Consider the following 27,004-nt stretch of genomic DNA (forward strand, 5'->3'; position numbering starts at 1 on the left):
TCTGAAGTATTCCACATAGTTAGAAACAGGGATTCTCAGCAAAAACACTTCTAACTATATTATGTAAAATACTCTGCAGCAGGTAACTGGTATCTTACCATCATAGATATATTGCATAAATTATATATTTCTAATTTTAGTTTCCCCCGACCTTCTTTCACTGCAAGCTGACAGCAGTACACATCTTCTGAAATTAGAGAAAGGGAGAAAGTTCAGTCTCCAGTCTGTCCAGGTGGATCAGATTGATTCCTTGGTGTCCCATGCCACCTCCTCTCCTCTGCTGTCATTCTGAAGATTCAACCTTCGGTTCTCTGTGCCTGAAACGACAGTAACATGGATGCACAGCAAACCCAAACGGAGTGAGCCTGCTTGGTTGGTTGGTCTTCATGTGTGGGTGTGGGTTCTTGTTTTTTTTTTTAAGTTTAAGTAAGCATCAGAAGCAGAACTGAGCAGATGCATGTAAGAGACAGACAACTGCCTGTTCATCTCCAGAGCAGGTTACAGGCAGAGTAAGGGTGATCTATCGTGGCCTGAGTCATCCTCTGTTTCTGGGATCCGAGGCAGGAGAGCAGACCGTGTCAAACCCCAGAACTTCTGAGGGGACATATCCTTTTTGGTAGCTGTGAACTTCCAGCCCATATGGTTCCCACAGATTCTGCACTGGGCTACAGTCCAGGCATACCTACCGAAAACAAAACAGAAGGTTGATGCCACCATGCAAAGGAAAGACACTTTAAATATCCTGGCACACAGCTCCCTCAGTTAGATAAGAAGGGAATTCTAGTCTCAAGCTTCAAAGAATAAAAGTTTCAAAGCCTCAAAATTTCAAAGAATCTTTGGGAATCAAGGTGCCCAGCCCTCAAGCAGAGAAAGGGCCTAAAGCATTTTATTAGTGCAGGATGATGAAAATATTGTGTGCTTTAAAAAACAGTCAGAAAATGGTTCTCGGAGAGTAAATTACTTAACGGACATAAAAGTACTCCTGGATTAACAGGAAATTGCACTTCCTGGAGCAATAGTGCTTTTCTTTTACAGCTTGAAAAGGCAGAACATGAATATTTCAAAACCATCATAGAATAAAAGAGCTGTGAAAACATGTAAGGATGTGAAAAATTAACTCCACATATTGTAAGGCACAGGTGTTCTTCAGGGACTTTTAAAGCATGCATGTCTTGTGGGAGATGTGCCAGACACCCTCCCAGTTATCACATTGGGCTACATGGTCATCCTGAAAAAAACCACCATCCAGGAGAAAATGCAAGAGTAAAAGTCTACATGGATGAGCCAAGAACCTTGGACTAGCCTCAAAACTAGCAATACATTATTTACTTTTTTTTTATACTAGTTTAGAACATGATAGCCAAAGGGACAGAAGAATGATTCCTGGCACTCTGGTCCAGAAAGGACCACACAGAAGAGACCTGGAGAAAACATATTTAAAGAATATTTTTGTGAAACTATAATTGAAATATAATTTGACATTTCAGCTATTTTTAAGAGTTAAATATGCAGAGTTTTGAGTAAGTGCTTGAAGCATGCTTATCTGGAAAAATAAATCTAAATTGAAGCTACCAGAGCAGAGTGACATTTTGATGCAAGATCTTTCATTATTAGGTGAACTTCTACATGTTGGCACTTAAATCTGCTACTGTTTCACAGCAATATATAAATAAACATAATCAAAGGTAACCAGATTAATACAATGTTAGTGATTTTTAATTTAATGTAACATGGATTCAGTTTTTAGATGTAAAAACCATCTTGCTACAATAACTACATTTATATACGATGTTTTCCTTTTGCACTTCATTTACTTAAGGATCAAAGGAAGAGGCTTTGTGGCTTATATAGAACTGTCCACAAAGAGCCTCCCAGACAATCAGTATCCTTTTCATAGCTCTGGAGTGCTAGAATATGATTTAAACAGGCTGGAGCGGGTCCAGAGAAGGGCCACAAGGATGATCAGAGGACTTGAGGCCCTGCCATAGGGGGAGAGGCTGAGAAAACTGGGTTTGTTCAGCCTGGAGAAGAGAAGGCTCAGGGGAGACCTTATCATCATGTTCCAGAACTTAAAGGGTGGCTGCCAAGAGATGGAGACTCCCTTTTTACAAGGAGTCACATGAAAAGACACAACAGGCACAAGTTGCTCCTGGAGAGATTCCCATTGGACACAAGAGGTGTATTTATCACCATGAGGACAATCAAACACTGGAATAGTCTCCCACAGGAAGTGGTGATTCCCCCACACTGGGCAGTTTTAAGTCTCAGCTTGACAGGGTGCTGAGCCACCTCATACAAACTGTAGTAGTACCAAGAAAGGTTGGACCAGATGATCCTTTAGGTCCCTTCCAACCTGGCATTCTAGGATTCTATGACTCTACAAGATTTCAACACATTAAAAAAATTCCAGAGAGATTCTGGAAACATTCTATCTGAATTTTCCATTTTGTTCTGTAAGTCTAACTTTATTTTCCTATTTTTCATAGGAGTAAAATGACTGTGTAAATTTCAAAAATCATATATTTGTTGCTGTTGTGCTGTCCCAGGAACACATGTGCAAGACAATTTCTGTAACGTACTAATGACATTTTTTAAAAACCTGTTATTACCCAGGAAACCAGCTGTGCTCTGTTGATGGTCGTCCACTGAGATTCAAGTTGCAGGCTTTATATACAGTGAGGGTTTCATGGATGTATCCATGAGGATTCACATATGCTGCCATGGGTCCACATAAGGATAAACTGCAACAGACAATTAACAATTGTGCCAGGGTTAAAAAAGAAACAAAAAACAAAGGCAGTCAAATGGAAAGGCAGAGGAAAGGCAGAGGAAAGGCAGAGGAAAGGCAGAGGAAAGGCAGAGGAAAGGCAGAGGAAAGGCAGAGGAAAGGCAGAGGAAAGGCAGAGGAAAGGCAGAGGAAAGGCAGAGGAAAGGCAGAGGAAAGGCAGAGGAAAGGCAGAGGAAAGGCAGAGGAAAGGCAGAGGAAAGGCAGAGGAAAGGCAGAGGAAAGGCAGAGGAAAGGCAGAGGAAAGGCAGAGGAAAGGCAGAGGAAAGGCAGAGGAAAGGCAGAGGAAAGGCAGAGGAAAGGCTGCCAGTCATGCTTATAACTATTTTCCACAGCAATAGGGCAACTTAAAGCTTTAAGTAGAGAAAAAAAAATAATCCCTTTACTTGTGTTATTAAAAAGCAAAAGAAAATAGATGCTACTGAATATATCACTGTCAAATGTTGGTATAAATACAGAAATGTATGCATCCCGGGTAATAAATCTGATGCATTCCTCACTGGCATAGTAAGTAGATAACAGGAATCATTTAAGTCCCCACTTTAGAAAAGGTATTTTAGAAGATGTTATTGTGAGCAAGGATTAAAATGTTCTTGCATTCAGATGAACCTCACCCAGCTGTTTGTGAAAGAGGACAAGTTAGAGGACAGTGGACAGGATGCTCTGGAAACTACCTCAGTTAAAGGCAGCTATTAATCCTTCCCTCAAAAGCTTTAAAAAAGTACATGACAGACTCATAATTTATTTTGCTTGCTGCTTTTGAGTAGCAACTTCCAATAAGACCAACTAACATCTATACTGCTACTCTAACAGTAAACAACAGTGTGCATTCAGGACACTAACTTCTCATCATTTTGCTGTCAATCCATCAATTGATTAGAAGATAAAAATGGCGTTTAATTAATAAATCAGCTTCTCATCATGCTGAGAAAGGAAAACTGGGGCAGGACTTTGTTAAATCAAGACATCTTTTAACCTTCACATGATCATGGGTGACATAAGGTGGCCTTTCACACCAGCTGCCACTACGACACACATGGGGATGTCCAGTTTTACTGACTTTTCATTCAAAAAGCTCAAGCAACCTGTTTTCCTTTATTAAGAAAACTCCCTATAAATACTTCATTAAATTTCACTAGAACTGTGGAAAACACCATAGTTATGACATAACCCTGCTCTTAATCTGCTTTGCTGTGCCCATGTTTCTGATCAAGAACCTCCCAAAGATGAAGACCAATAAACTCACCTGAATATTTCATTCTTGGTAGTTATTTCTGTGTCTTGGCATTGCTTACAACACAGAGATGTACACTTGAAAAAAAACACAAAGAGGGCAATTTTATTCCTTTCCAGACACTTATCAGCACAGTGGCAAATAATAAACATTTCTATCCTTCCCCCAGAACAGACTTTGTACCAATCATTTGGTTTATCTGGGCAGTAGTTACTTGTTTTCTCTTTCTATCAAAGGAGAAAAGATTTTCTACACATTTTGCTTATTTATGGTAAACATTAATTGTTATCTAAAAGACAAAACCATTTAATAGACTTTTTCCCCTTAAAAAAATCCACACACATGATCTGACTACACAAAGATAATAAATGAGTCAATGTTCTAAGGTCTCTAAAAGCTAATTTAGGAAAAAAACCTTTGTTCTTCTAAAATATAACACTGAAAAGCTAGATCAGTACAAATGTAATCAGTAAGTTTTTCTAAAATTTGAGAGTACTGTAGGTCAATGCTTTTAATTTCCTCAGGAAATAAAATTTTCTCTTCAAGATTTGAACTGATTCATCTTCTGTGAGTTTTAGAGAGTAGAGTGAAATAATTCATCACTGACACTGCCCAGAAAATGAGCATTTTTATCCGCTGAACAGAACACTACTATTAATTCTACAGTTAGCACTGTTAAGCCCAATTCACAGAACTGTTATACCTGTGACTGAAGTACATTCCTTTAGAAATAAGCACAGAATCATTTATCTGTTTTTAATAACAGAAAAAGCTACTAAAATACAAACCAGATCATTCATATCAAAGACAAAAGGAAACAGATGAGCTTTTACAATCACATTATTGTAAATTACCTTCTGTACAATGAAATGTGTTAAATCCTTCCTTCTTAAGTAAACCCAAAAAACATGCTGTGCTGCCCAAGGACCCCTCTCATCAAACAGCCCTGGCTTAAATAGAGTGGACTCCACCAAAATAAATGTTGCTAAATTTGTAAAAAAATATAATGCATTTTACCATTCTCAGAATATTACAGAGAAGTTAAACATGTTTACAGAATAAAATATCCCAGGCTGATGAAGAAAGCACCTTTTGGGCTTGGCCAGAAATCAACATTACCTGGTATTTCATGAGGTAACTGAAGTACTCTTGTCTCTTCAGGATTTACAGAAAATGTACAATGTGCTGAACATGAACAGTTCTTAGTAGCAGTACTGGAATATCAGAATATTTTCAGAGCTTCTGACTCAGGAAAGACAAAAGAAGCTTAATCTGATTACAGAGGTTGATGTCCATTTTTGTCTCAGAATTCAGAAGAGATGTTCTCTGCCTCCTTTTCTCTGAAAATTCCCTTTTCTATTTTTTGGTGCCTGAACTTTGGGAAGAGGAAGTATTAAAAAGATATTGTGTTTCTTTTATGAAACACATAAACAAGTTTACAGTTAAAACTTGTATTTATAACAATGCTTCTTTCCAGCATTTTCTCTTTTGGAAAGAAAACCACAATCTGAACCACTGTGGGAGACATTGTTTCAAAATTGGTTCCTAAACCAGTGGGATTCAACAGGAGGCTGATTGACCCTTAATTGCTTTATCAATAATAATAATGATGATGATGATGTAAGAAATTTACTAGGTAAGAATGTGGCATGACATGGCCATGGAAAGAAGGGAAGACAAGTTTCTCAACACCTTAACAAGGTATTGCCTAACGTGTATTTTGCAACAATCCTTTCAGTCCAATATTAAATTTATACTCAAGAGCTCAATATTACAAAGATTTACCTGTCATTAGAAAGTTCACACAAGTTTCCATGGCAGAACACTACCTGACTGCAGTGTGTTACACTGTCAGTGTGAGGTTGTGATGCTCCTAAGATGGTTCTGAGCAACACTGGATTTCTAGCACCACCTCTTGGCTCAGAAAAGGACGTGTTGAAATATGATTTCTAATGAAAGCAAATATTATTATATGATTCTTGCTTGCTGCCAAACATGAAGTACTGAAAGAGAGCCTTTTCTTTCCTGAGTAAACTTTAAAAGGGGAGGGAAGAAATAAAAGAGCACCCAAATACACTTCCGGAAGCCGATTGTTGTGAGCCGATGCCGGGGGGCTGCTGTTTGGACTTATGTGGGGAAGAAGAAGAACTGTTTCCCACATCTTACTTGGAAATGTCACACATTTTGTTCCAGTCTCTTGTACTTTTTTGTGTGAGCAGAACTGGAGGGCAAGGCAAGAGCCACCCACTCACCTTGTTCATGATGTCCAGCTCGCAGCGCAGCCTCTGCACGGCGCTGCCGATCTGCAGCAGCTGAATGCGCAGCGCGTCGTCGATGGGCAGGCAGGCAGCAACTCTGTAAGAAAAATCTGGAAATGAGAAAGTACCAGGCCTGTTAGAATTTGAGAGAGAAATAAAAGGTACTACTGCTACTCAGAGTGCTAAAACTTCCGTGTCACAGACCTGCAGAGGTCATCTCACCACACCCTCCTGCCCTAAGGATCCTCTTCATCATGTAAAAACCTCTTCTAAAATATCTGTCTAACCCAGACGTAGGTGACTAGTGATGGAGAACAATGCTGGTTAGGGGAGGGATGCTAAAGGCAGAACAGACCCTGGAGAGCACTGTCTGAGACAGACTTCCACTTTGACAGTGAATTACTAAGTTTTCCAACTACCTTTAGGCTTGCATTTCCTTTGCAAAAAGAAAGACAGGCTTTTATGAGAGAAGGAAAAACTAAAGAAACCCCCAAACACATATACCCCTCCTTCATAAACTGCAACCAAGTTCTATTACCTATGTTAGCACTAAGAAAATATTCTTTACTACTATATATTGAGAAGGAAGAAGACATACTCTGTATACAGTCCCTGCTGGAGGCTTTTTTCCACATTTGAATGCAGGCCAAAATTAGATCCAAAATATTCAGTCAAGAAAGCAGACTTTTTTTAATTTGGTTTTGTTGTTTGTTTGTTTTTTAAAAAGCTTTACAATGATAGTAAATTCTCAGGAACTGACTTCAACCAGATATTAAAAGGCACAAACACAGGGTAATGGACTTTACTACAATCATCAGGAAATCATCCCACTCCTTGTGGCCTGTAAAATAATTCACAAGCTGAAAATTTATGTCATCAAATGACTGTGAAATGTGACGTGAATCATGAAAAAAGAAGTGCCCAAAAATACTGCATTTTTTTGTTTTCAGATTATTTCATGTGCTTTCCATCTATGGTTCTCTAAGCAGCAGACTGGGCAAAGCAGATGGGAAGTATTTTCAGCCACTACTTTATGCAAATCAGAAATGAGAGTCCCATGTACAAAACTAATGAGCCCAGACCTGCATTTGGTGCTTAACTGACTTTAATCAAAGGCTGCAGTTTGACTTTCCTCCTTATTGGGCATTTGAGAGTCTACACAGGAAAGAGTGATTTTCCCCTTAGAAAGGCTTCAAATGATATTTCCACCTTATTAAATCTCAGAGACCTGCAAAGAGAAGAGACTTGTTCACTGGGCATGACCCTGATGCCCACTAAGGCCGGAAAACTGATCCCATTAGTTTATTGATGACATTTTCCCTCATGTCTGGTAAGAAGTCATAAGCAGTAAAAGGTATTATACATATTCACACTTAGACTAACATACTAATGTATTTATAAATTCACAAGATCTTTTGGCTCTTGTTTTCTTATGAAACATTTAGATCACATTCCTCCTGCCATGGAGCACAGTGGGTTTCTACTCCCTGTATTGAACATGTTTGGGCACAGCTGGAGGATGCCCACGTCTTTAAAAGGTCTATACATCCTCTTGTCAAAGTCAACCATCAAAATTCATTGGAAACTGGAAGTGAGGGATGCTAACGTAAGCCTTGCTTTTTTAGGAATTTTAACAAACACCCCAAATCCAAATTTGAGTAATAAGCTCAACAACATCATACCTATGGGGTTTGTTGGAAGAGATTCATCCTTAAGATTTTCATCCCACTCATGCAGCTGCCTCTTGACTCTTTCCATCAAGGTTTCCTTTTGTTGGAAGAAAAGCCTAATTTAAATACATAGGTATTTCTGTTTTCTTAGGAAAAAAAAAAAAAAAAGGAAGCAAAATGTAGAGTAAGCTATTTTCCCTAAGTGGACATTAGCTTTTAAGATTTACAAGAATTACAGACTCGTTTTGAATCTAAGAGCAAACAGGGATGGGAAGTGGTCCAAGATGAACCAGTGGCCCAAGATGGTACATTTTCATTTGAGATAAAGAGACATATGTTCAAATTCTAGAACTGCACAAACAAGATGAGGGCAAACCTCCTCCCTGCTTCTGCCTCTCTTACACCCAGTATTTTATTTACAAATACAAATATATACAAGTGTATATAAAGAAGTATGTATTTAAAGAGTAAACCAACCCCAGTCCCCAGTCAGCAAGACCCACTTCAGACTATCCAGGACCCTGGCAGTTAGGACACTCACCCTGGAGCATGTGGGACACAGGATCAAGTTTTTGCTCTGAGACAACACAACAGGATCCTGAACCTCTGTTATCCACCCCAGACACATGCTCTAGCATGAGGGAACAATTCAGAGGGGGAAGCTCTTCCTGCTCTTTTAACAGTAAACTGAAAACTATACACTTCTTTAAAGGGTGACTTAAGAGCCAACAACATTAAACTTTTATGTTACCCAGTAAGTCTATATTAAAACATACAAAACTAATGGCAGATAATCTGGTAACACACAGGGTGAACTTACAGCATCGTACAGAGAGTAGAGCCAGGGAGGCCAAGATGTCAAACATGCACAGTGGAACTTCCTCTAAAACCAAAACCATACGTATTTATTCTTTAACAGTAGCAGAATTTAGGGACAGTTCGTGTTCAAACAAATAAAACCGAGAAGAGACAAAGGATTATTTCTAGATAGAACAAATTATCACCATCAGGACCAGTACTTCAGTTGGAAGCTTCCAAACCACTTCCCAAATGCAATGAGAACTAATACTTGTGAACAAGACAGACAATATACAGGTTTTCTCAGAAAGCTTAAAAGTTAAAAGAAAGCTTACTGAAGGAAAAAAAAAAAATCAGTGAAAAGAAAAATTGGCTTAATCCTGGCTCAAACCAGGACAGCCTGTCTCAGAATTAAAAGTATTTTTAATGTTTAGTAACAAGAAATTACACCTTTCAAAAGACCCTCTATCTGGAATTCAAACAGTTCAAAAAAATGTAAGTACTATTAGATGGTGCATCCATTCCTTAGTGTCCACCAATTGCTGCTACTTCAGCAACCACAACAAACCACTACATAAGGTGATTAAACTATTCTTACCAAATTAGTCAAATGCATAAGTAAAATGAAAGAGGATTAATTTGCCATATCAGGTATTTTAAGCTGACATATATAAATTCAAAGGATATATGATCTTTTTAAATGGAAAACTAACCAGTTAAAGACATACTAATATGCCAACATGCAAGTTCCAGAGGATGCTTTCACACAGCAGAACAATTACTGATTTCTTAAGAAAACTTGGGCAGTCATGATGTTTAATTTCATATTGCTATCCACTCTCATTTTGTTATCTATTTTTAATGGAAATCACATTTTCAGAAGTACTTACTGAACATCAGTGTTTGTGCCAGCCTACAGAAAAGCTATTCAACAGTTTCATTAAGTTTTTTAAGTTTCTCAAAAGTGCCAGGCTGCCCTGATCCACCACATCCTCTCCCACTGACCTCAGTGTTAACTCTTGTCCCATTAACTTCCTCTGCTTCCTTGTCCACTGCTGATAGCTGGGCTTTGAAAAGCCTACAATGAGCTTGAGAACAAGCCAGGTTCACACTTGAGAGGCTCATGCTGGTGTAACTTGTGTGCTCCACCAGCATGGTGCTTGTTATGGGAACAGAATTCATTCCAGCAGGATTATCCTTTTGATAGTACATTTTATTTCAGACTCCTGAAAGAAAAGGCTGTGTAGTGGCAGAAGTGCACATTCACTTGTCTGAATGCACTTTTTAGCACCTTTTAAACAGCACAGCTGCCTCCAGCACAAATCACACCTCATTATTCCCCTGAGCCATGCAGAAGTTTGCAGCTTAGCCCTGGCAACACCTTCAGGACTCCTGGAAATTCTGCTGCCCTACAATCTCAGTGTGAATTCCCCCTGGATTCCAAGCACTGCCACAGCCACAGTGATGCAAGAACAGTGTAAACAAGCAAAGACAGAATTTGTGCCTGTGAAGCAGAAGTAGAACCTAATTCCCTAATGGCAATAAGAACATCTTGATAATTATTATTTCTCCTCTACTGGTGATTGGGGTTTTTTGGTTGTTTTGTTTTTAAAAAAAAAAAATAAAAAATCAGAGCTAAGTAAATGAACTTCTGGAAGCTCTCTACAGAAGCATAGTGTCTGCATACTTATTAAAAAAGCAGATCCACATTTTCTGTAAGCAAGTACCTGCAGGTACAGAAGTTCATCCTTTACCTGATGCAAGTTTTACAACAAAATTAGCAAACAGAACTTTGATTCCAAACTAAGACATTACAGGTTGTCTGTTTCATCACTGAAATTTATGAGTCACCTCCAAACCACCTCTGCTCTTTGAAAACCTCTTCTAGCTGAATCAAACTGCTACAGAGAAACAGTTACAAAAGCTTCCTTACTTTCAAATCCAAGCCATTAGCACAAGTACAAAGCAGGAGCACTCACACTGTCAACAATGACTGCCAGTATTTTTATTGTCAAAGCAGTGTCAGAAAGTCAAGAGGCTTCTTTGAGCTGCCTACAAATAAAATCCTACACACCTACTGTTTTTTTCCTCACCAACACTTCATAATCTAAAAGCTTTAAAAAACAGCGTTCACTCTGAGCTGTTTTGATTATGTAAAAAACTTACTGTAATATTACACTATTCTATAGTAATAATATAACAATGCAATTATTAAAACCAAAGAGAACTCATCATACAAATAATTAATTTCCCCACTGATAAAACACTCACACAATACACAATGAAAGCAGGAGGTTGGCATCCAGCATCCCCTTTGTGCACCCTCCTCTAAAGACGAACAGATGGAATTCCATACTAATTTTCAAAACACCATTACAACGTAAAAAAAACACCAAACAAAGCACAACTAGCTTCTGACCTTTTGGTATTTCTGCCACCACTGATGGACAGCTCGGTCCTGCCACGTTGTAGGTTTTGAAGAAAGAAACATGTGGCACCGGCTGAGAGACTGCAGCTGCACTGCTGCCATTGTGGAGGGCAGCACTCGCTCGGGAAGGATCTGCACTTTAGCCTGCTGGATCCTGAGGGAAGGAGAAAAAGAGACTTACACACATGTATCAGAGTTCTTAAAAATATATGCTACTGCTTATAAAAACTTAGGCTTGTGTAACAGATTTGGATGGGATATTAGGAAGAAATTTGGTGAGACCCTGGTCCAGGCTGCCCAGGGAAGCTGTGGCTGCCCCATCCCTGGCAGTGTTGAAGGGCAGGTTGGATGGGGCTTGGAGCAGCCTGGGCTGGTGGGAGGTGTCCCTGCCCATGCAGGGGGGTTGGAACTAGATGATCTTTAAGGTCCCTTCCAGCCCAAACCATCCAGGCATTCCATGGTAATCACCACACAGTACCATACAAATTAAACACCAATCCAGATTTTAAAAGCTGTAAATCAAGTTACCTCAGGGAACATACAGCATATCTGCAGCAAACCAAACATACTCTGTTTTAGATCACAGATTATCTCATCCCCTTGGCAAAATTATTAAAGCCACTGTGATGAATGGACTTTGGTGTACATAAATTGAGAGAGAAGCAACCTCTACTTTTCCTTTACAAGGAAGAATGAGCTGTCTACCAAGTAGTTTTTGCACTGGCATACCAAACTCTACAAAGATAACTGCAGAAGTTTCTTGGCTGTTTTTTCTCTCCTCTCTCAGTTATCTCCCTTTTCCATATGACAATTGGCTGTCCTTGTATTTTAGAGCAGCAGGTATCTGTTGGGTTTGTGGCAGACAGAATTAAAGACAGATTGGCAGTGGAAACACAGCAAAATATTCTACCATTTCAGCATTGTATTTTTAGACTTTTGTCTCAGGTTACTTTTGATTTATACTAATAGTCAGTTATTACATATCAAGCCCTCAGAAAGGAAGTTGAGCTGAAATGCAGTTTGTTATCCTCAAATCACAAAAGCTGACGAGCTCAGCTGGAGTTCAAATCAGCAGAAATAGGATATGGACTCTGATCATCTTTTAATATCCCAGCATCAACCAGGTCACCAACTCTGCTCAGAGTTCAGCAGAGGTTATGCCTATGAATGTTGTCCAGCAGGATGTACTTTACATTTTATATGGTGTTATGCATCAGAAATCCTGAAATATTAGGATGCATGTCATTACAAATTTCCAGTTTTACTTACAGGGACAACACTGACCTCTGTTAACTCCCTATAAATTATAAAATTATGCCTTTCCTTAAGCACTTAGTAATGAGGAATGCCCAGAACTGTGGAATTTTTATTCTTGCTAAGAAGCTCAATACTTCCCCCTCTTTATCAAAAAGGACTTCAGACTGGTACTGCTTGCTTCTTTTCTTAGTTGAATACAATTAAGTTGAAACCCATAAAATGTGCAGTACTTGAAAGCAGAGTAACTCTATATAGTTTTAAGTCATTCCAACAAATCCAGAGCTAGCCATGGTAAGAAAAATCAACCTATCTCACCTCCTTTATTTCATATGCTTAAAAATTCATATTTATGAATGAAACTTGTGAACGTGCTGTGTAAAAGTAACCTCTGCTAGTCAGCCGATAGGAAATAATCCAATCAAATCCTTTAACAGCACAACAAAAATCACTGTACATCTGAGCTGCTTCTGGATACTAACTTCTCAGTGACAATGCCCTTCCTGCTGTAGCTGTCCAAGTACTGCCACCTTGTGTGCAAGCAATGGTGTTCCTAAGCTGTAAAATTTGGAATATTATCTGTAACCAAATGTTATCGAGAGTGAGGAATAGCAAGTTGCACATGTATTCTTAAACTCTTCAGCTGCAGGTCATAAAAGCATAAGAAAATGCTGAGCTCCAACTGTTCCTAGGCCTCTGTCCAAAGCACTACACTGAGCAACAGCAGAAGACAGATTACGAGTTTTAGATTTACAGGTTTGGAGTACGATGTTACATGTCTTGCAGAAAAGATTACAAAAACCTCTAGCAATTGTGCTAAGAACTATTATCTTAACTCCATTTTAAGGATGTTAGTCACTTTTATATACGGACAAAGGTATCAATTACATAATATGATTAACCTGGCTAGAAGAGGGACCTCTAAACATCACAGGTATCACATTGGAATATGGAAAAGAAAAGGACTAGAACACACAAGAGAATATTCCTGTCAAAGCTGATTTGATTGTGTTTGACAAGACATGAAAAGAACTGTCAACCAGTAACAGCAGAAGTAGCACGTTTCCATCAGTGAAGTATCAGTGAATGGTCAGACCTGCTGAAGGTCAGGACATACTGAACTGTGACAACAGTTAAAGCAAACAAGAGTTAATATTTGAAAGACTGAAAATGATGGTCTGCTTGTAGTTAGCAAAAATCAAGGACCTATATTCATTTTCAAAAATTTATCCGGAAATCTCAGCATGCTTTTATGTTCTACAAAGGTAAAGACTAACAAGAGAAGCAACTTGTTTCTCCATTATCATTACCAGACTCCAGTCCTCCCCTTTCATGGGCAGCTTCTCATGAAAACCACCTCTCCTCAGGGCACAGTTATTGTCCTTACCACTCCTCAATCATGCAGCTGACTCCTTCTGCATGCTGCTGAGGCTCAGTAAAGATCACTCCAAGTACAAAAATAGGCAAGTATATTGTTATTAGCTGTAGTGCCATACCCTGGCCTGCAGCTGTTCAGAGCTGCAATGGCACGTACAGCTATGAAGTGCAGACCATCTCTAGAAAGGTCTCCTTACAGAAAAAGAAAAGTCACAGTTTTGCAAAGGAAAAGAATCTGGTGGCTATCAGAGAGGCTTTCCACAATGCAACAGAAGGCACAGACATGAGAGATTTTGACATGAAGCTTTAGAACTTATCATGCAGGCAAATCAACACCCTTTTCCAGACTTAATTTTCAGAAACAGTCATTCTGATTTTCTCAAACAACAAATCAAACTACAGGCAGACACCCTTTAAACAATTTTATTGCAAAGTTAGTAACAACTGAAACACGAGTCTTACAACAGGAAGTGTCAGAAGTCCTTAATAACTACTTAGATTGGTACTATAGATTAGATACTTAGATTAGTACTAGATTAGTATCTATACTAATTAGTCAATTGTGCGACTGAAAGGGCAGATGCACCTGCAGTAAAATTTAAATGTTTTGGTGAAACAAGATGAGAAGCACATAAAACTAAATAAATTGTTTTCTTACCCATCTGACTGGGTTCTTATTTCAAGCACCTTGAACCTCTGTCTTCCTATTGCTTTCACTTTCACGGTTTCAATTCCATATTCCTGCTCCTCTCTGTAGGCATATATTTCTGCTGTTGTTCCAAAATGTGCTTCCCTTTCACGTACATTGCTAGAAGTAACAGAAATAAAAAGTTACCTTCCCTCCAGCCCCCACAGTCCAGCCACACTTCACAAGTTGCTCTACCTGCACTGACTGCATACAACTAGTCTTACCAAAACTGTGAATTTGGTGAAGTACCTTCAACTAACTGCAATCAGTATTTCTCCACTTTAAAAGTAACAGCTAATGTTTTGGTTGGTTGTGGGTTTTTGCCAGCTGACTTGGTTTTATTTTAGGGCCTAGAGGTGAAATTCTGGGAACACAGGAATCACCAATGATCTGCATTTGAAATGCAGATACTGAAAGTATCAAGTTCTTTAGACTGACTTTCTAAAAAGAACTGTTCCCACCTCCTACAAAATTCAATCCTAGTGAACTGAGGGAAATTGAAGTAACCTCCCAACTTCTTTTGGCACAGCTTAGCCTCTCTAATTTCTGCTCTTCAGTCACCTCCTGTCTCTCAACCCTAATTTGTCTGTGCTTGTTAATTTATACACAAAACAAGAAAATACACCCTTCCAACAATACAGTTCTCAAAAAAAGAAGCTGATCGTTACAGTTCAGATCAAGGCTTATTCTTTAAGCAAGATGGAGCAGTGCATTCAGCAGTTACTGGACTCAAAAGGACCCTTAAAGAAGGAAAGCAGATCAACTCTTGCTGTTTCTCTCTACAACCACGTGACAATGTCATGCAGCCACCCAATATAGCATGAAAACCTTTTCAGTACTTATTGGAGAACAAATTCTGACAAACGATTCCAAACCACAGCGTCTGTTATGCACCCCAGAACTGGCACAACCATCTGCTTTTCATTTAGTATTCAAAGCAATTGTGCTAAAAAGACATGCTGCATACCATCAGAAAGCCCACTGGTGTATTTTACCTGTATGCAAGAACAGCAAAGGTTCTGTCTTTCTGAATTAAATTCCGCACCATGCTAACCTCTTGAGGGCTGAACAGCTGCAGGGGCAGCGTCTGTCCAGGGATCAACATCACCATCACATGGGGCAGCACGGGAATCACCTGGCAGCTGTCATCATCGTGCACTGTTCTCCCATGAAACTCTTCCATATCAGAACCTAAATACTGAAAACAGCAAGAAGGAAAAGACAGCAGCTGAGAGGTTTGGGTGATCAGTCTTACAAGGAGCAGCTGAGGGAACTGGGACTGTTTACTCTGAAGAAGAGGAGGCTGTTGTGAAGAGGTAGGTGCTGGTCTCTTCTCACAAGTAACTGGTGATAGAAAGAGAGGAAATGGCCTCAAGCTGCACCAGAGGAGGTTTAGACTGGACATTAGGAAGAACTTTTTCACTTAAAGGGTTGTCAGACATCGGAAGGTGCTGCCCAGGGAGGTGGGTGAGTCACCATCCCTGGATAAGCTTTGAATTCATCTAGATGTGGTGCCTTGGGGCATGGCTTAGTGCTGGACTTGGTAGAGTAGGGTTAATGTTTGGACTTGATGATCTTGAAGGTCTTTGCCAACCTAAGTGATTCTGTGGTTCTATAATTCTATGATTTACAAGGGCAAAATAAAATTAGTTTTTTGGCTTCAGGATATTACAATAGAATACGTAAAACTAATCAAAACCTCTTCAAGATGTATTTAATGCATGATACAAAGAGAACATACCACATGTGATGTTGGCAAACTGGTATCAAAGTTGATGACATTTGGCTTTTCAGCTTCTTTACTGTCTTGATCTTCAACTTCCATTTCATTGTTATCCTCTTCCTCACTCTCTGCTAATAAGCACACAGAGAATATTGTGTAGAAATCTATCAGCAAAGACTCTGAGAAAAATGAGACTCACAAAAATGCATTCAGTGTTCCCAGGATACAGCCTTTCACAGGGAAGCAACTTTTGTATTTGTAAACTTGTGAAAAATATTTTTTTTTTTCTGTTTCAGCAAAATCACCATTCTGTAGAAAGGGTCAAGAGCTGGTAATTTATTTTTGGAAGGCTAAAGAACAATGTTTCTTGGAAGAAAATAATAAACAAATCCTGCCAATTCAGATTTTCACTACAATAGTTCAATTTCAATTTATTTCAATTATTATTTCAATTCTAAGTCCTTATTTCAAATTCTGAATGTCACCTGGCTGTACATCAGGATGCCAGACAATTTGATTTCTTGTAGGATGGCAAAGACAGTGTTTGAAGTAGTACAAACCTGAGCAATATAATGGTACACATAAAGCAAGCCAGTAAAAATCTGAAGGTCTATATTCATGCAAAGACTCTTGCTGGTGTTTTAGACAATTTAATTGCTGTCAGCCTCTCCTGTGTGTGTATCAAACACACCCAGAGACAAACCCCAGCACATGCACAAACCCGGTCAAGGCAACTACAAAGAAAGCAAATAATATGTATCTGCAAAGGACTTCAGTTAAAAAGTAGTATTTTAAAATTACTACTTTCTTCCTGTTTCTCAGTTGCAGAACCTTCTCTGTAGGATACACACTGATGTCATGGATCCACCCTATATTGTATTTACCTCAACAAGATATGATTTGGCACAACAAAAAATGAAGTTACAGACTCTGGTGTTTTACCCAATTACAGAACTTGAGACACCTCTTCCTAATGACTATGAGAAATCTTCCATTTCTATATGAAATTTCTCTTCCATCATATTCAGTTAGGAACCCTAAGCATAAATGTCTGCAAAACATTTCACATGTACAGAATGGCCAGCAATTTGCTTAGCCTGAGGGAGGGAAAGAGCAGGCAGTTCTTCCTTGGCTCTGGGGTGCAAGCTGGGGGAGGGAAGCTGACTTCATAAAAAACCACAGTTTGGTTTGCCTGCACTCTCATCAAGTGCCATCAATCACTGGCAGCTCTAGTGGCCTTTCAGAGAAAGGCTGCTTCGCTAGTTTTTCAGAACACAGAAGGAATTAACAGCAGCTGATTAGGAAGGACTGTGCCCTACAAACTTTTGCTCACGCTCGCCAAAGAGGCAGGGTAGCTGCTGCCTGGTGGCTGAGAGGAACGATGACTCATTTTACTGCAGCAGCACCATCTGAACGTGGAAAAAACACCACTGCCCTCCTCGAGAGCACGGCGGGAACGGGAGGCAGGAGGCAGAAAAACCCCACAAACCACCTTGCATCTTTCACACAATACCTATTTTTCGCCATTTTTTTAAATTTCAGGGCTAATGAGACCTGCAGTACCCAGACACAGGGGAAATGCAAATGCCAAAGTGCAGGACAAGGCTCACATTTCCTCAGGGGCAGGTCAGGCAGTCCCGGCTGCTCAGCCTGGCCCACTAATGCCACCAGATCTCCTCTTTGTGCAGAAACTAAGAAGTACAAACCTCAGTAAAAACAAACAAACAAACCACAACAAACACAACAGGAACAGGATAGGCTGCATTGCCTAAAATACTCAGGAAATACTTTCATATTATTTTAAATACATAGGCATGAAATGCTCATTGGGTTTCCTGCTGAAGGACACCACACTGGCGACTGGCAGCATTTACTGTTGCGTCCTCCTTTACGTGCTTATTCTGAAATAATGTTCTTTTTTTCCCAGTTGGGCACGAGCTGCTTCCACACGGTACGACCTGCCGCGGGTCCGGAGGCACCAGACGCTCCACCAGAGGGACCCGCGCCGGGGCGCAGGCCGGACAAGCCAGGCTGCTCCAGGCCCCGGCACCAAGGGGGCCGGGCCCGGGCCGCCTGTGCGACCCGAGGCTGCCCTGCCGGCCTGGGCACGGGCCTGGGTGTTCACGGGATGAGCGGGCGGTTAGGTGGAGACTTGCTAACGCGACTCACCTTAGAGCAGCCCGGATTTCTACAGGGAAGCAGGCCCGCCCTGGGCCCGGCCCCCGCAGGCCCCGGCCCCCCAGGGCCCCGCGCAGCCCCGCAGCCTCCCCGCGCTTCCCCCGGGCCCCGGCGGCAGCCCCCGCTCCCCCATCCCCTCCAGCCCGTTCCCCAGCAGCCCCGCAGCCCTCCCTGCCGCCCCTTCGCCCCCCGATCCCGCCCACGACGCGGGGCCCGGCCCCTCCCCGGCCCGGCCAAGCCTCACGCCCGCCCGGGCCCGGCGCCTCCTCCCCCGGGCAGCCCGCCCGGCCGCGGCCCTCACCGGGCACCAGCGGGAGGTGGTTCCCCATGTCGTGGCGGGGCTCGCCGCTCCCCTCCTCGGCGGCCATCGCTGTTTACCCGGAGAGGAGCCTGGGAAGCCGGCGGGGCGGGGGGAGGAGGCGGGAGGAGGAGCCGCGGCCTCTAGTGCCGCGTCCCGCGGCTGCCGCTGCCATCGTGCGGGGAGCTGCGGGGAGCCGCGGCTGCCGGGGGGGCACGGAGCTCCCGGCTCGTCTGGAGATCCGGGGAGCGGCGGGGGCAGCCCGGGGGGCAGCCCGGGGGCAGCGGGCCCGGGCGGTGCGTCCCCCGGGCCCTCCTCAGGGCCCGCGCCCGTGGGAGCGCGGCCAGGCCGCCCCGCAAGCCCGCCCAGCGCCGGGCAGGCTGCCCGAGGGTCCCTCCGGAGCGGGGGGTTGGTACCAAACAGCTTCTAATCCCGCGCACACAACGGTTGAGGCTCCGGAGCCGCTGGACGAGCCGGCGGGTGTCACCGGAACAGGGTCAGTGGCTGCGAACTTGGCTGATCCTGCCCCAAAACCCTCCGTGCGGTGCGGCTGCCTTTGCACTGCCCGGCTCCGGCTCATTTATTATCACCGTCCCGCTGGGAAAACAAGCCTCTGGTACCATGCTCGTGGGATTTAGCCCTTTCTACTAAAGTGCTTAATCTGTTGCTGTTGGCCCTCTGGGGTGGCGAGGAGCCCGTGTCCTGCACGTGCTCCCGGCGTGTCCCAGCTCCCCGGTAATTCAGCCCCGGTTTTTACCTCCCAAATGAGGCCTTTTTCTCAACACACAGTTCTGTGCTTCCTGCTGCTCTAACATCTCCTGTTTCCATCCAGCAATAATACTCCTCAGTCAGTCACAGGCTAAACCAATGATTAACCAGCCAGCAAAACGTCACATTGTTTTTCTCAGAATTAAAGTGTTTTAGAGAAACACATCTTAAATAGCAGTCTAATTTCTTTACCATCATGAGTGGGAAATTTCAAAATACTCACTAGCTCTACTGAACTGTCTTTAGAGCAACAATCAGTATCATATTTGGCAAAGGAGGAACGGGTCACAAACTTGTCTGTGGTTATACATTAAGCATTATAGGAATACAAAAATCACTTAAATGATCAAGCTATGATTCCATAACTTTTTCTGCATCATATACATAATTCCAGGGTATTGTATCTGTTACATATATCATAAGAGAAAAATGTGTTTGCTGTCAGGCTGGGTTGCAGTTTGGCATATTAAAAAAAATATGAGATACTTCTTCTCCAAACCCTGGGGTTTGATTAAAAACCATAATGCTAAACATTTTTGGCTTCTTTTGATATGCTAATCTATTTTGATTTCTGTTGGGTTAATTTACTTAATTGCTGAGGGTGCACTTGAATCACACATTTCAGCTCATTTCTGCAGTCTTGGGGGATAGAACTTATTTTTTAATGGCTACTGAGATTCTCAAATAATTCACATGACTGAAAGCTGGGATTTCTTTTAGGAAACACTAACTGCAATAATAATCATTATAAAATGATGAGTACTGGCAACTCTGCAACCAAAACCCAAGACTTCCCTCGTTCTTATTTTGGATGATATTGCATCCCTTTATGGCCTTAGCAGTGCTTAGAGCTATATTCATCTGCACCATGTGTAATCCCAGCTAGTGTCTTACATCTAAATCCAAAGCCCCAAATTGGGCATTAACTCTAATTTAGTCTCAGACTATAAATTACAGACATTACCATCCACCAGCCTTTCCTACAGGGGCACAGTGAAGGCACTGAGAAGATTTTTCTTGAGATATGACTTCTGCTGGGTTGCTGTCAGGATGTTTATTCAATATGCTAAAGTATGATTCAGCTTTAGGGTTGTAACCTGAACACTTAGTGCATAAATATTTACATTTACTCTCACATTTATTATTACAGGAAGTTGGAGCACTTCAATACAATGAAGGGCTTTTTGCTTTTCAGCAGCTGTTTAGCAAAGAGACAGCCAGATGTGATGAATTGTCATTTTCTTTTAGAAGTACTGTTGGTAAGAACATGGATTTAGAAACAAAATTTCAAGACCGTGCCACTAGGCCTTGTGGGGGGTTCCATGCCCAAATTCATATTGTCTCTTTTGTACCTGGTTGATGGTTGGGCTAATTGCAAAGCTGCTGCTGGGTAACCTCGTGGCAGTTTGGAGTCAGAGGATGTCAATCACCTTTCTAGAAGAAAAACCACAGAAACAGACAGCAAAGTAAAGGCTACTGACAGGTAGCAATGGTTAGAATTTCATTTGGTGCTGCTGAGGGTCGTACTTGGGGTGAAGAAAAGTTGGCTGTAAGAGGACAAAAGAAGAGGAGCTAACAGCAGCTACTCTGACAACATCTTTGCCACTTAAAATGCCAAAGCTCATTGACGTCCCTCGGCTCCCTCTTGTCATGGCACTACTTGAGGGAAAATAAGCTTTCAGAAGGTAAAAGCAGCCAATGCACTTCATCTTCTCCACCTACATACTCAAAACAAGTGGAAAATTAAATTAATGTATTGCTGGGATACGAGGCACTAGATGGTGCTGCAACACACACTTTGGCAGATCCTGTTTCTTTGTGAGGATTAATGTCAGCTGTGCTGCACTCTTGGCTCTGGCATTTCTATTTTTAGGGGGTTCACAGCAAACAATAGAAAAGTTTAATCTCTGACCTAATCTCCTTAAATTAGGTTTTTCTGTGTTTAAGCAACATGCTGCTTTGACTACTTCTGTGTAAAAAGTAGTCTGTATAGTATAATTAAAATAGAAAAAGATATGCCATTGATTTATACTCTGCCAATAAACTACTGCCTTGTACACCCAAGCCTGCTAGTGATAGGCAGGACAAAGTACTAACTCTTAAGTGTTTCAAAAGAAAAAGGGCATCTCAACCTTTAGGAGGTTTGTTAAATACTGACTGTAAGAAAGCAGTTCTGAGACAAAATCTATACTTCAGACATGAAAAAAGCCAATGACAATAAATATGTGAAGCTGCTTTCATACCAACAGCCAGGGAGTCCCAACACTCAAGACACTCTCCATCTCCACATGCCCAAGGAAAGTCCTGGCTTTTCAAGTTTCCAGTTGACCTTCCCGCTCCCTGTGTCACCAATTCATTGCATGATTTAGGAAGACATGCCCGTTCCCACCAGCTGAGGCACAGAGCAGAAGTGCAGAAGGGAGTGCAGAAGTTTGGGGCAGAGCTCCCAGTCGAAGGCCCTGGTACACACACCCAGCAAAGACAGGAGAATTCTTTCTTGTAAAACCAGCACAGATCCTAAATCATCAGCTCCACGTACACCAGGTGATCCCATTTGCCATCCAAAACCTCCTACATCATTAGAGTTGTCCATTTCAATATTAAATGAAGCCAAAGAGAACACAGTAAAACTCCAAATCAAAACAAAACAAAACAAAAAATCAGTGATGGACAGGAGAACTGTTCTAGACATAAGTGTGGCTGGACAACACCTGGGAAGTCAGAGAGCAGCAGCTGACTGGTTTATCGCAACCAGCGGCTGCTTGCTTCAGCTGGCATTCCAGTAAGAACAGGGCATATTTATGGCTCTTTTTTAATATTTGCTGCCTAGGTCAGGCTAGCGTGACAAATGAACAGCTCTGAATATGCAAAAGGCTTTCAGACAAAGAGCCTATTAGCCAAACATGCCTATTACTATGCGTAAAAGCACATTCCCTTGCCAGTGAACTCTCGCCAAGTAACAAACTGTTTGGCACGTGTGCAAAACCCATATTCAACACAAGTGACAGACAGCATGGGATGGAAAGCAAATGTGACTATAAACAGAAATTTGGTTCAATAAAGAGAATAGAAAGTGTGAAAAAACTCCATTTTACGTAACACTAGCTGGGAGGGTACACCAAGTCAGAGACCTCACATCCTTTATGTAGCCCTTGCTATTGACTCCGCGTAAATCCAGAGCTCCCAGACAGCCTGGAGATGAGTGTACCCTTCTGAGAAAAGGGGGAAAGACCTGTCCCTGTGTGACTGCTGCTCTTACAAATAGAGCTGTAAATCAGTGTCCTTCATGGGCAGCTTTACAGTTGCTGATGTAAATTAGAGATGGGCCCTAAAGCCAGATCCTGAGCAGCTCCAAACTCTCCCTTCCGTGGCTGCGGGGAACTGCCCTGTAGAGAGACTGTCAGAAGCACCAGTGGGAAGAAGAGCAGTGGCATGGAGCTGAGCTCCTGTTACACCAAGAAAGACATTCTGTTGGGGCCTCCTTAGCCTGCTGTGGGAACCAGTGTGGTTTGCAGGGCTCCTGGGCCACTAGAAGATGCGTCCACAGCTTTCACATGGATGTTGGCACAGACTTGGTGTATCCACAGGTGGTGTAAACTGCAGTAAGTTTTATCAGAGATAAGGGTCTGATCTTCCCTTTAATTTTTTCTATAACAATAATTTTTGTGTTCTTTGTGTTAATTAGTTGGTAAGATTTTTAGCCAGCATCGACAAGAGTAACTCCATTGATCCTCCCAGCTGTAACATTCTTCCTTTCTGGAGTGTTTCAGCTGTGCAGACTGATGGCAATACCAGTCGTGCTCTCACAACACTACCCAGTGAGAACGTATGACTATGTCCTCCAGCTCCCTTTGGGAGAGTGGGAGCAGCCTCAGAGAGATGTTCTCTTTCCCCTGCTGCCCACAGTTACAATCCATCCAGCTGCCAGTTTCATCTCTGTTGAAAGGGAAAAAAAGGATCCTGCTGCCAACTGGATGGATCAGGAAACCTCTGTCCGATCCAAAAGTACTTACAGAGCAAGATTTTGTCCCTACTTGTGCAACCATCTCATTAAGAGGATTCCTCTACCTGTGGGAATCTCCCAGTGAAGCATTGACCTGACTAGCAGCTTTGAAGGACTGCAGAGAAAGTGAGGGGGAACGGGAGGGAAATTCACCTTCTGAAAAAGGGAAATTCTCACTCTGCACAAGATGTTTCAGGTATTTGATTACCTGTAGTTTCAGAGGGCTAGCTGGATATTCAGCTGGCATCGAATTAGGATTTGATAAACCACTAAATAAAACTATTATTTTAAAAACCTTATACCTATAAACTCTAGGATTTGTTTAAATATCAGATAAAGCAAAGAGATTAAGGAAACACACCCTAATAATATACTCAGTGACAAAAATGCAGCAATCATATTTTGAGCTGTTACCTAATCGCAGGGAATAGAGCACTGGAGAAAAAGATAATATTTCACACCAAATTTTCACCTTGTTTAAGGGCAGATGTACACCAATTCCAAAAGGAAACAGGTGTTTTCAAACCATCACAGCTCATTTATAGGGATAATTAACTGTAAGTATTAAGGTTATTAACGTTATTAGTTGAATATCACTATCCACCAAGCATGAAAAATTAATCACATTATAAGTTCTACTACTGAAGTCCCACTTAGGATTAATTTCCTTCAATGACTGAGTATTTAAGGAGATTTTTAGCCATATATCATATTGTTCGCTATTCACAAACCAGCTCATTTTCTAAATTGTTCCAAATCACTGTAAGCTCTGCATTTCGAAACACTAACACCACCTCAATATTTGTCATTGATTTAATGAGTCACAAGTTTTAAGACCCTGAAGAAGCCAAAAAACTCTTCCATAAAGAACTGACCTTCATTTAATGACCTATCATTATCAATGGCAAAAAAAGAATAGCAACAATGAAAACTGAGATACAGATTAATAAACTCCAGTCCAGATTTCCAGGCAAATACTCATTTTTTCCCCTTTTTTCAATAATTTTTCATGTAAACTGAATATTGTAGGCTCTTGCAGGGTTTAAATATATACTGTCTAAATATGTATCATACAGCTAGGCATGTTGTTGTTTTTTTCAGAGTGTTTTTTAAATAATGTATTTTGTACATGTAATTTTTTGGCATTTAGTGAAACAAACTAGAATGGAGGCCAATTCATTTTTTCTTTGCCTAGATTTCTTAAAATCCAATTAATCAATTAATCTTTTATTACAAGAAAATCGTAGTGGGATAGAAATTTGTGCGTATTCTCTCTTTTTTAAATTTGCTGTTGTTTTGTTAAAGTATCTTACCACCCACTCCAGATCAAATCTGGAGGCACGAAAGGTGTGAGACTGCTAAACTGCTGCTGAATTCCTTTCCAAAGTCAGGTAAAATGTCATTCCATTGTTCTGTTGAAAATCATCCCCCTAGCACCTGCAACACAAGGAAATGAAAAGAAGTATTAAGCTAAATGGCCTTTTGGAAAGCTGGAGTGAAAGCCATACAAATGATGTATTGTGGGAGGTCAGCTACATGCTGTGTTTTCTGTGGGTTCTGCACGTTTTGTTCTTCCCCCAGATAAGCAGGGATTGAAATCAAAAGAGACTGACTTGATCATTAGGGTCTGACACTCAAATGGAAGGAGACTGGCCGTTTTATAAATGCAAAATGGAATGCCCTTTTAATGCTCTATTTATTAGGAGTTGAAGAAGGATAGAGAAATAAGCCTTGTTTCCCCTGAGTGCATGGGTTGCATCTGATTGTGTTCAGCCCAGCCCAGCCACAGCAGCCAGAGGAACAGGGATCGATACACGATGGAGATGCCTTCCCCATCACACTTCAGAGATGTTTACTGTTCCCAAGAAGAAGGTGCTTTCCACATCAGTCAACTACAGACACACCAGGATGTTACCCGTGGCAGCCAGGAGCACAGGTTTAGAGAGCTGATGGTAATTGACAGGTTTCCTTGTCAGAAGGTCTCTGAGTGCAGTGCAGCAGATGTACTTCATGTCAAGGGCTGCATGCTTTGTGCTGAGACCCGCTGGAGTACCTGGCTTTAGCATAAAGAGTTCAGTGGTTCCATAGTGCATCCACTCTTTCCAGCCATTTTTGGGAGCAGTTTTGCAACATCTCCCAATAGAGCTTCTAATAAAGCAGTGGATTCAGGGATGTTTTTAAGGAGGAGCCTCCTTCATTTTCAACCCGGCTGTAGTTGGTTAGAGACCTTCTTCCAGCTGCCTTGGAATGGGTCAGAAAGGGACAAATTGTGTGTGAAACAGCCTTGCTGATCTTAAGGCATTCAGGGGCTAATTTCCAAGGGAAATTCCAGCTGGCAACTGCTGCAAGAGTCTAGGTCCCTAAGTCTATCAGAATGTAAAAGTGGGTTGGAAACAAGATTAAAATTCTAGTCCAATATTATTTAAATGTAGCCAAAATAAGGCAGTTCTGCAGTCCCCAGTCAGTGAAATGTATGCACTCTTCTTCCCTTGGCACTGGCTTGGAAGCTGAGCAATCACTGCATGCAAATAAACCCACACTGCACCAGGAACAATAGTCTGTAAAAGTCACATTCCAACAAGAAAACTGCTACATTAACCAGCCCTGCTGTTCCTTGTCCCTGACACACACACTCTGCACCATGTGTACAGCAAGCACTGCAGAGCTCACAGCCACTTCTGACCAAATTAGATGATGATGATTATGACTTTTTTAATTATGAAAGAACTCAAGGATGCCATTCAATGGAGACATTAATTGAAATTATGACAAGTGCTGTGATGAAGTTGGGCTCTCTGAACCTGCCTGACAAGTTTTCCTTCCCAGCTGTGGCTTTGTCCCATGTAACACATCTAGCACTCACCTGCAGGAGGGATTCTTGTCACGTTTGCAGGTGGCATCAGATCAGGAGGGCAAGTGAAGAGACACAGACACGTTTGTAATATTTCTGTTCTTGTGGTTGGACTCATTGAAACCATAAGCTGCAGGCTGGCAAAGAAGTCTGGGGAACTGCACAAGCAGAGAAATGAGAATTTCACAAACAAGGTCCTGAATGTGCAGAGACAAACACCGAGATATCACCAGAATTGTAAAGTAATTTCCTGCCTGAGAAATACAGAAGAAAGCCAGCAGAGGATTAGTGGGAGAAAAAAGAAAGTACACTCAAGAACGCTTGCAGTGTCAAAGGATCTGACATTTTGTCATTTGACTGGCCACATTCCTGAGTTTCCACAATAAAAAGGATGGAGCCTAAAGGCTGTACTTAGGACGACCATAAATTGTTTGAAACAGAATCGAAGGCAAAGATTCTATTCCATTGACAAAATTATTAAATTATTAATAACTGCATGCATGTAAGTTCAGGACTGAATGATAGCAATTATATTTAATTACCTTCTGTGCAATGCTTTGTGGGCACAAAATGCCATGTAATTCTAAAGAATTCTTAGAATTAATCCTATTAATCCTATTTTTAGGATTTATTAATTCTAAACTAGTTTTTGCTGCCTTAGCCCACTGCTAACCATGAATATGTCCATAGG

At 41.5% G+C, this 27,004-nt stretch overlaps 1 protein-coding gene across 5 annotated transcripts; it reads right to left on the reverse strand.

The window, feature by feature from the left end:
* Positions 1-421: 421 nt before the first annotated feature.
* On the reverse strand, positions 422-26,538 carry CRBN (cereblon). 5 transcript variants are annotated; one of them, XM_051627414.1, is made up of 12 exons: positions 26,326-26,538; positions 24,776-24,899; positions 16,234-16,346; positions 15,488-15,690; positions 14,463-14,612; positions 11,165-11,327; positions 8,768-8,830; positions 7,960-8,044; positions 6,272-6,387; positions 4,032-4,096; positions 2,610-2,741; positions 422-682 (listed from the first exon to the last, which is right to left on the reverse strand). In XM_051627414.1, the coding sequence occupies exons 3-12, from the start codon at positions 16,315-16,317 to the stop codon at positions 499-501; spliced, it is 1,245 nt and encodes a 414-aa protein (XP_051483374.1). In that variant the 5' UTR covers positions 16,318-16,346; positions 24,776-24,899; positions 26,326-26,538; the 3' UTR covers positions 422-498. The 5 variants fall into 5 exon arrangements, with proteins under 5 accessions (XP_051483374.1, XP_051483376.1, XP_051483373.1 ...); XM_051627416.1 differs by lacking the exon at positions 26,326-26,538 and having other exon boundaries at positions 16,234-16,343; positions 24,776-24,785; XM_051627413.1 differs by lacking the exons at positions 24,776-24,899; positions 26,326-26,538 and adding an exon at positions 18,695-18,780 and having other exon boundaries at positions 16,234-16,343.
* Positions 26,539-27,004: the final 466 nt, after the last annotated feature.

This window comes from Apus apus, chromosome 9 (assembly GCF_020740795.1).
Source record: "Apus apus isolate bApuApu2 chromosome 9, bApuApu2.pri.cur, whole genome shotgun sequence".
Lineage (NCBI taxonomy): Eukaryota > Metazoa > Chordata > Aves > Apodiformes > Apodidae > Apus > Apus apus.

Bases quoted from the DNA above. Each gene is read 5' to 3' on its own strand.
- CRBN (XM_051627412.1), bottom strand. From the start codon at position 18,761: ATGGCCGCCGAGGAGGGGAGCGGCGAGCCCCGCCACGACATGGGGAAC. The intron at 16,347-18,694 runs GTGAGGGCCGCG...TGTGCTTATTAG, and splicing joins CCACCTCCCGCTGGTGCCCG to CAGAGAGTGAGGAAGAGGAT. The intron at 4,097-6,271 runs GTGAGTGGGTGG...TTTTTTTTCAAG, and splicing joins AGCTGGACATCATGAACAAG to TGTACATCTCTGTGTTGTAA.